Raw genomic sequence first — 8,703 nt, forward strand, 5'->3', positions numbered from 1 at the left:
TTTTGATTCTGAGACTATAAAGTAAGGAATAGTTTTTTAGTGACAGTTCTTGATTGAAATAGAATGCTACAATGGGTCAAAGAGCCCAGCAGATAGCATATGCACCTAGAAATTTCCTCCCTAGTTTGTATGTAGTCACCAACATTATCTCTTTGGTGTTGTCCCAATACTTGGGAAGATAAGGCAAGAGATTACTAGTTCAAGGCTAGCCTGGGCTATGTAATAAGACTGCCTCAAAAAAAAGTTTGAAGGCCGGTGAGATAGCTCAGCGGAATAAGTGCCTGCTTAGGCAAGGGGACTGGGTTTGATCCCCAGCACCACATGCCGTACCAGCCCTGCCCTTGTGTGCACTAAGCTGGCCACTGAGACTGGGCATGGTGGTGCATGCCTGTAATCCCAGCACTAGGGAGGTGTAGTGAGACCCTGTACTAAATACATTTAAAAAAAAAAAAAAAAAAAGAGTTTGGCTTCAGGAAGAGGGACTTTTACTAAATTACCAAGATTTGCAAAATTTACTTGTACTTGGGCAGGTCTAAGTATGAGCTTACTGCAAAGCTATGACTTCACTTGGAGAAAGCTGAATTATTGGTGCAATTTAATTCTCATTACACCTAGTACAACTTAAAATAGCATGATGAAAGAGAAATATTTTACATTGTATTGGCAAAAATATAACAAGTGTTTGTATTTAATAGGCCCAGATGATCCTTAACAATAGTTAATTCTAAATAGTACTACTTCCTTGGAAATGACATCTTTAAGGGCTTTTATTTTGTGCAGGTTCTCACTATGCAGCTCAGACTCATAGTGATCCTCCTGATTTGTGCCTCCCTAGTGTTGGGATTACAGGCATGTGCCACCACACCCAGACTCCATCAAGGTTCAGTGTACCCAGGGGCAGGGCCAGTGCAGCATATGGTGCCAGGGATCAAACCCTGGCCCCTATGCTTACCTAAGCAAGCACTTAGCCCACTGAGCTATACTGCTGGCCCTAGGAAATAACATTTTTAAAAGAATGTATATATAAAATAAATAAAAGAATGTATATATTGGGGCTGGAGAGATGGCTCAGTGGAATAAGTGCTTCCCTGGGGATTGAACTTATTCAGTGGAATAAGTTCAATCCCCAGTTCCGCAAAACAAAACAAAAAAAGGAATGTATATGTGAAGTATCTGGCTTTTTCTTTATTTTACTTAATTTAGTTTATTAATAATATTCCTGTGGTAAGTTGGCTTACATAGGCTTTTTAACTTCTTGTATGTACACACTAGCTTTGCATTTAATTGCACTGAGAAATGATTAAACTGATGCTCATCCAGAATGTTTGAAAATTATGCTTTTAAATATCTTGTCCAGACAGTCATGGTGGAACATGCTTATAACCCCAAAACTTGGGAGAGCCTGAGGCAGAATTGTTGCAAATTTGAGGCCATCCTGGAATACTGGCAAGACCCTTTGCAAAAATACTCTGCTCAGTTTGCTACTCGTAACACATGCCTACAGTGCCAGTTAATTTGAAGGCTGAAGCAGGAGGCTCAGTTGAGACCAGTAGTTCAAGGCCAGTTTAGATGATATAGCCAGACTATCATAAAGTTAAAAGAAAAAATAAATGTAGATTTTTTAAAAATATCTGGTGTGGTGGCATATATCACTAATCCCAGCACTCTGGGAGGCTAAGGATATAGTGCAGTGAGAAGACCCTGGGTTCAATCCCCAGTACCAAAACCCCTAAAACAGTGAAATATACTTTAAAACAGCGCAGGGGCTAGGGAGATGGCTCACTAGAATAAGCACTTGCCTGGCAAGCACAAGGGCCTGAGTTCAATCCCTGGTTCTGCAAACAAAACAAAAAAAACAGTGCGGTGGTATGTATCTGTAATCCCAGCACTCTGGAGGCTGAGGCAGGAGGATCCTTTCACGTTCAAGAACAGTTTGGGCTACAAAGTGAGCTCAAGGTCAGCCTGACCTGCAGTAAGAGCCTGTCTCAAAAAGACCAAAAAAGCAAAACAAGGTGAGCTCAAGGACAGCCTGAACTGCATAGCAAGATCTTGTCTCAAAAAAGCAAAAACAAAAAAAACCCTAAATAGAATCTGAAGAGCTTTCCTTCCACATCAATCTGTATTAGACTGTTGTATATATTAATAAAGATCCACGGTTCTCAATAATTAACATGAGGTCGAGCTGATACTACTTTGCCACAGAAATATAAACAAAAATCTGTCTAATTCCAGAGGGCAGAAGTATGAAATCAAAGTGTTGGCAGGTAGTTTCTTCTGAGGGCTATGAGGGAAAACTCTGTTTCATGCCTCTCTTCTTGGCTTGTAAGTGGCCATCTTCATATTCATCTGTCACTATCTTCCCTAGTTGGTGCCATTTAAAAATCTTCCATTCCATAAGAACATGAATCATATGGTGTTAAAACATACTGGGGTTCTAGGGGTTAGAACTTCAAAGAACAATTAAACCAGCATGTAAGAAAGTTACTGCTCTCTTCAGAGCAGGAATCATTACAGTAGAAATCATGTACATAATTAAGCTGGTTAACTATTTTAATAATTATACAGTGATAATACATTCTAAGTAATACAGTTCTCTGATGTATACTTACACCATTTACAATGTTTTTTCTTTTTATAAACTTAGAAATTCAAGAGACTCGGCTTTCAGGTTAAAATCAAGGTGTTGCTTTTCTGTTTTTATGTAAAAAGCTTCTTTGTGAGTTAAAAAAAAATGTAGAACTAGATAGGCCTGCTTGTCAGCATATCCATATGGCTCCAGCTTGGGTTTTTCTTTCTAATTTTTCTTTCTTTCTTTCTTTTTTTTTTTTTTTGGGGGCGGAACCAGGGATTGAACTCAGGTCCTTGCACTTGCCAGGGAAGCACTTATTCCACTCAGCCATCTCCCCAGTCCCCTTCCTTTCTAATTTATATGTAGTGGCTTTATTCTTCATAATATTGACAAATTGATAGATAGTATTGTTTGGTGGTAAGATTAAGTTGCATCTATAGCAGGCCAAATGCTGATACAAAATGAAAATATATGTAGGTTTTTCTGTTTTAATATGGCTTCCTCACTGGACACTGCTTTTTACTCACTTCAAAGCCATATACACTTTCAGCTCCTAAAACTATTATACTAGGTAAAATAAGCCTGGACCTGTAATTCAAAAGGACAACTGCTGAAATGACCTTTCATTTCAGGCATGCATTGACAGGTTTTCCATGTTTTTTTGTTTTGTTTTGTTTTTTGAGATAGGATCTTGCTATGTAGTCTAGGCTGGTCTTGAACTTATTTTGTAGCCCAGGCTGTCTTAAAACTTGCATCAGTCCTCCTGCCTCAGCCTTCTGAGTGCTGGGATAACAGGAGTACTAGGATTATAGGTATGTGCCACCATACCCTGCATAACAAAGGGAATTATTTTGTCTTTTTTTTTTTTTGGTTGGCTCAGAATGCCTTCAGGGCAGGTTTAGTTGGCTTGAGTTCTGGGGATCAAACAACAGCAACCTGAGCCTGACTGCTTTGTTGAAGCAGGCACTTAAATAACTGAGCTAAGGGGCAGGCCCCCTATACTTTTCAAGACAATTAAAACACTGAAGCTGGGTGTGATGACACAGACCTATAAATCTGTAATCCCACCACTGGGAAGCTGAGGCAAGAGGACAACTGCAAGTTCAAGACCAGTCTAGCCCACAAAATGAGCTCAAGGCCAGCATGGACTGAGTATGGAAACCCTGTCTCAAAAAGACCAAGGAAAGAAATATTTAATAAATGCCAATGTAACTCAAAAAGACAGTGTAAATTAACCTAATATGACAAGGATTTTTTGTGGAATTTTCAAGCTTATTTACTACAAATAAGTTTCTAGCTCAATTACTACAAATAAGTTTTTTTTTTTTTTTTTTTTAGAGCAGAATATACTTATTGGGAGAAAGCTCCTGTCCCAGAGGACAGAAGGGGGGCCCAAGCGGGTTGTCCCTCATTTGTTGTTTTGTGACAAAGTCTCACCATGTAGTTTAGGTTGACCTTAAACTCATGATATAGCCCATGCTGTCTGAAACTCAGTGATCCTCCCGTCTCAGCCTTCCAAGTACTAAGATTACAAGTGTGTACCACCATGCCCAGCTAGAAATGATTTCAGAAATACAAAATCTATTAAGAATAAATAATCACTATAGGCAAGATGGGGGGGAATATGAACAGAAAAAGATGTTATCAACTTGTAGGCAGGGAGGTGGGGGTACATCCCAAAGCAGCAGAGTGCTTGCTCACCATACTCAAAACCTCGGCTTGATCCCCAGCATCCTAACATCCCCTTCTCACATACACATAGACATATTATCAACAAAGTAATTTTATATTTATTCTACTTGACCAGGTCTCTTAGGTCCTTTCTCTGGATAAATATCTTGAAGTATTAAAGTAATCACAAATGAAAAAAAAGCCACTAAAGTGACTATTATCCTTAGGGCTTTAAACCAGTTGGGATAATGTGGCAAGATAAAAACTTCAACATGTAATGCTATCCCCAAACCTATTATTACTGTGATTATGGCTTCACTGAGTCCTTCAGAAATGAGAAATGCAAACCATGAAAACACAATCGGAACTATACTGTTAGCTAAATTAAGGTAGTCTGGCTTGGCTGGACTACCTTCTGTCAGAGCAAATCCCCACCTGACCCCTCCCAAAAATGACAGGAAACTGGCTCCATAAGCCATCTGAGCAAAAGCCAATACGGGGATATAAGACTTTGTCATGACCATGATTAATGGTGGAGCAATGAAAGGGATTAGTCCTGCCAGAGTTATATACAATGCTGGCCTTGGGCTTTCAGGCAGGTAAGTGATGGTCACTGGTGGCCTGGCTGGAAGTACTTCTTGCTTCTGCTTCTTCTTCAAGGTGCATAGGGATGTATGATAGCATTGTGCCTTACTCATGCACACTGGAAATGATGGAAAACACCAAGGCCTTGGACATAAAGGGGAAAGGTTCTGCTGGAGACATGTCTTGAGGGCAAGTGTATCTGTTCTCCTGCAGGCTCCTAGTCTCACTGTGAAAGCACACTTCAGCACCTATAAGGAAACAGAACCAGAAGACAAAAACAAAATCTCATCTGATTTTTTCATTTAATTTTAATCTCAAACAATTTTAAAAAGAAAAAAAAAGCAAGCTAACAAAAACTTTTCTATTAGCGCATCAAATTTTACAGACAAGATGTACTGACTAGAGTAATGTTATTCATGGTATTAAAAAGCTACATAGTGTGCCCCAAAAATATACAATTGCTATAGGTTAAGTAAAATTTAAAAATATATGAAAAATATTGTTAGAACAAAAATTGCTATATGCGAAAAGAAAATAGTGGATAGAAATCAGTAATATATTTTGACCTACCAGTGACTTTATCCCAATAAGAGAGATACTAAAGAGGAATGTGGACAGGATATCATGCCTGCATCTTATACAATGAATAACCACTAAGACAACAATATGCAATGTAAGACCCAACAGTATTATGGGCTACTGGACTCTTTTAGAATATTTTGTTAACACACCTATAATATTTAAATAACGGAACTTAACAAAAAAAGGCTATACAGATGAATGTGCATTTTGTATCTGTGTATTCAAAGTGGTTAGGATAGATATATAGTTACATTCTGTTAATGAATAGAATGATTTGTTCTAATGGTGTTTGTAAATAGGGTATCAAGTCTGCATCTTGAACAGCAATTAACCACTAAGAAGAATGTATGCAGTGTGTTAATTACTGAAACTGTCCTACCAATTTGATTTGAAACTGTCTCATTGCTATTTATCAATAAAATTATGGCCAAAAAAAATCCACAAAAATAATAATATGCAATGTATTAATTATTGAAACTGTTCTACTAATTGGTTTTAAAACTGTCTCATTGCTATTTGTTTCTCAATGAAATTATTTAAAAAAAAAAAAAGAGGAGCAAGTAAATACCACATCTTTAGAATTTGGCCTTCTGGACTGCTTCTTCTACTTTGTAAATTACAAAACCTGCAGCTTGGACTACCGTGGGAAAGGTTACCTTATGTATAGAAAAGACAATCTTACCTTCCACTCCAACTTTATAAACACTGCATACTTTTCATAGCTCCATGCCTTTGTTGTGCATCCTCTGCCTAGAATTTTAGCTCCTTCTACTTTTCTTTTCGATATTGGGAATTGAACTCACAACCTCACACTTGCCAGGTAGGTGCTGCACTGCTGAGCTAATCTCCAGCCTCCTTCTATTTTTCTATGTAAGAAATTTACTTTGCTGGACGTGGTGCACTCCTACAATCCCAGCACTCCTGAAGCTGAGGCAGGAAGATCATTTGAGTTCAAGGCCAGTTTGAACTACATAGCAAAACCCTCCCTCAAAAAAGACAGAAATTTACCTTATTTTTCAAAATTCAAAGCATGGCTGGGGAGATGGCTCAGTAGAATAAGCGCTGCCCTGGCAAGCAAAAGGGCCTGAGTTCAATCCCCAGTTCCGAAAAAAAAAAAAAAAATCAAAGTGCTTGCCTGGCAAGCTCTGGGTCCTGAGTTCAATCCTTAGTACCGAAAAAAAAAAGTTGATCAAAATTCAGCTGGAAGCTTTTCTGAACCCCTCTCCAGTCTAATTTATTTATTATTTTAAATAAATAATTTAAATTGTTGCAAGGTCTCACTACACAGCTGGGACTCATGAACCACAGTCCCTGTGCTTGCCTAAGCTTGCCTAAGCAGGGGCTTTAGTCCACTGAGCTATCTCACGGGCCCCTCTACAGTCCAATTGAAAGTTCCTTAGTAAGTATTCTATTCAAGTATCTATCATAACTTTTTTTTTGTTGTTTTTATTTTTTTGCAGAACCGGGGATTGGACTCAGGCCCTTGCACTTGGAAGGCAAGCACTTATGCTACTGAGCCACCTCCCTGGCCCTGTTTTTTTGAGACAGTGTCTCACTATGTAATTCAGTGTATCTTTGAACTCATGGCAATCCTGCCTCAGCTTCCTGAGTGTTAGAACTACAAGTGTGCCACTACATCCACCATTGGTTTTTCTTTCTTTCTTTCTTTCTTTCTTTCTTTCTTTCTTTCTTTCTTTCTTTCTTTGTGTGTGTGGCCAGCTCAGCCCACCAGGAGGCAGGGCTGGCTGGCATGTGGTGCTGGGGGATTGAACCGCAGTCCCTCTGCTTTGTTAAGCTTGTTCTAAGTAGATGCTTTAGACCACTGAGCCATCTCACCAGCCCAGGTTTTTCTTAAAGTTGTATTAAATTGTGTGTTTAAGTTGTCTTTGTCTTAGAACACTCAAGAATTAGGGCCTAGTTTTTTTTTTGTTTGTTAATTTTTGCTTTGAGGAAAAATCTCAGTTCCTTTTATGATACATAGCTAAAGATCTCATTTTGTGCTTTAGTGAGCAAATGTTGAACTTGAAGCAAAACAATAACTAAAAATGTTATATGAAATTTAAAAATGTAATTCTTCATGTACATGTAGAATGACCCCATTTTGAGGTCTTTCCCCCTTTTGTTTCCACTTGGAATGCTCCTTCTTCAGCTACTTGTATGGCCCATTCCTTCATTTTTGACCTCTAACGAGGTGCAATCCCTCATCTACTTTTAATATTCCCAGTTCTCCTCCCTGATTTATAGTTCTTCATAACACCGACTTACTAAATACTTTATTTACTTTTATTCTACCTCTCCATATGTACTCTGGAATACATGATAATAAAAATTTTTGTCTCTTTTACTATTGCTGCAACCAGACCTGTTCTTGACAAACAGTGCTTAGTGCTTGCTGAATAAACTAACCTTTGAAGATGCTTGAGAAAATCTCTGAATGAAGTGAAGCATAGTGGCCTCTACTGAAAGCCTTCTTCAGGAATATGCCCACCAGTTCTAATTAACATATTGTTATAGCTTAGTAGAGGGACTGAATCAGCGGCATGTTGCTGTGAATAAAAGAAAACATTTCATACATTAATGTTTGGGGGGCTGAGGGAGGGGGAGTACCAGAAATCAAACTCAGGACCTCGTGCTTGCCAGGCAGGTGCTATGCCACTGAACATCCCCAGCTCACACATTTTAGTTTTTGGGGTTTTTTTTTTTTTTTTTTTTTTTTTTTTTTTTCAGAACCAGGGATTGAACTCAGGCCCCTGGCAAGCACTTATTCAACTGAGCCATCTTCCCGGCCCACATACATTAATTTTTAAAAGTAGTTTAATCATGAGAATTTCTTCCATATAACAGAATTCTCTTTGGAAATAATCATAAATGCTTTCAAAGAATTAGCAATACATTAACAAAACAGATCTTTTTCTTCCCTGAGCTATTCTTTTATCTTTGCTTGTCATATGCAACAAAGAATACATAGCCAGGTGTGGTAATGGCAGCTACTCTAGAGGCTGAGGCACGAGAAGCAAAAGTTCAAGGCCAGCCTGAGCAACTTGGAAAGACCCTGTCTCCAAATAAAATTTTAAAAAAGGTTGGGAATGTGGTTTAGTGCTCCCTGGGTTCAATTCCAATACCACCCTAAATAAATAAGTGAACTCAAGAATTTCACACCTCTGTTCCCTTTAGTTATCTAATCCCCTTAAACACCAAAGAATTTTGGTGGTTAAGAGTACATAGCTCAATAAGCACTTGCCTGGCAAGTGCAAGGTCCTGAGTTCAATCCCCAGTACTGCCAAAAAAAAAAAAAA

At 38.5% G+C, this 8,703-nt stretch overlaps 1 protein-coding gene across 5 annotated transcripts in view; it reads right to left on the bottom strand.

Moving 5' to 3' along the window:
* Nucleotides 1-3,955: 3,955 nt before the first annotated feature.
* Tmem69 (transmembrane protein 69) overlaps nucleotides 3,956-8,703 on the bottom strand; it is an 8,426-nt gene continuing 3,678 nt past the window's right edge. For all 5 annotated transcript variants that reach the window (XM_023724220.1, XM_004639232.2, XM_023724221.1 and 2 more), the window contains 2 exons: nucleotides 7,814-7,953; nucleotides 3,956-5,073 (listed from right to left, as the gene is read on the bottom strand). In XM_023724220.1, the coding sequence (XP_023579988.1) occupies nucleotides 4,360-5,073; nucleotides 7,814-7,855 (756 nt within the window). In that variant the 5' untranslated portion in view covers nucleotides 7,856-7,953 and the 3' untranslated portion in view covers nucleotides 3,956-4,359. The remainder of the gene's footprint in view (nucleotides 5,074-7,813; nucleotides 7,954-8,703) is intronic.

Source organism: Octodon degus, unplaced genomic scaffold (assembly GCF_000260255.1).
Source record: "Octodon degus isolate 3935 unplaced genomic scaffold, OctDeg1.0 scaffold00107, whole genome shotgun sequence".
NCBI classification, from domain to species: domain Eukaryota; kingdom Metazoa; phylum Chordata; class Mammalia; order Rodentia; family Octodontidae; genus Octodon; species Octodon degus.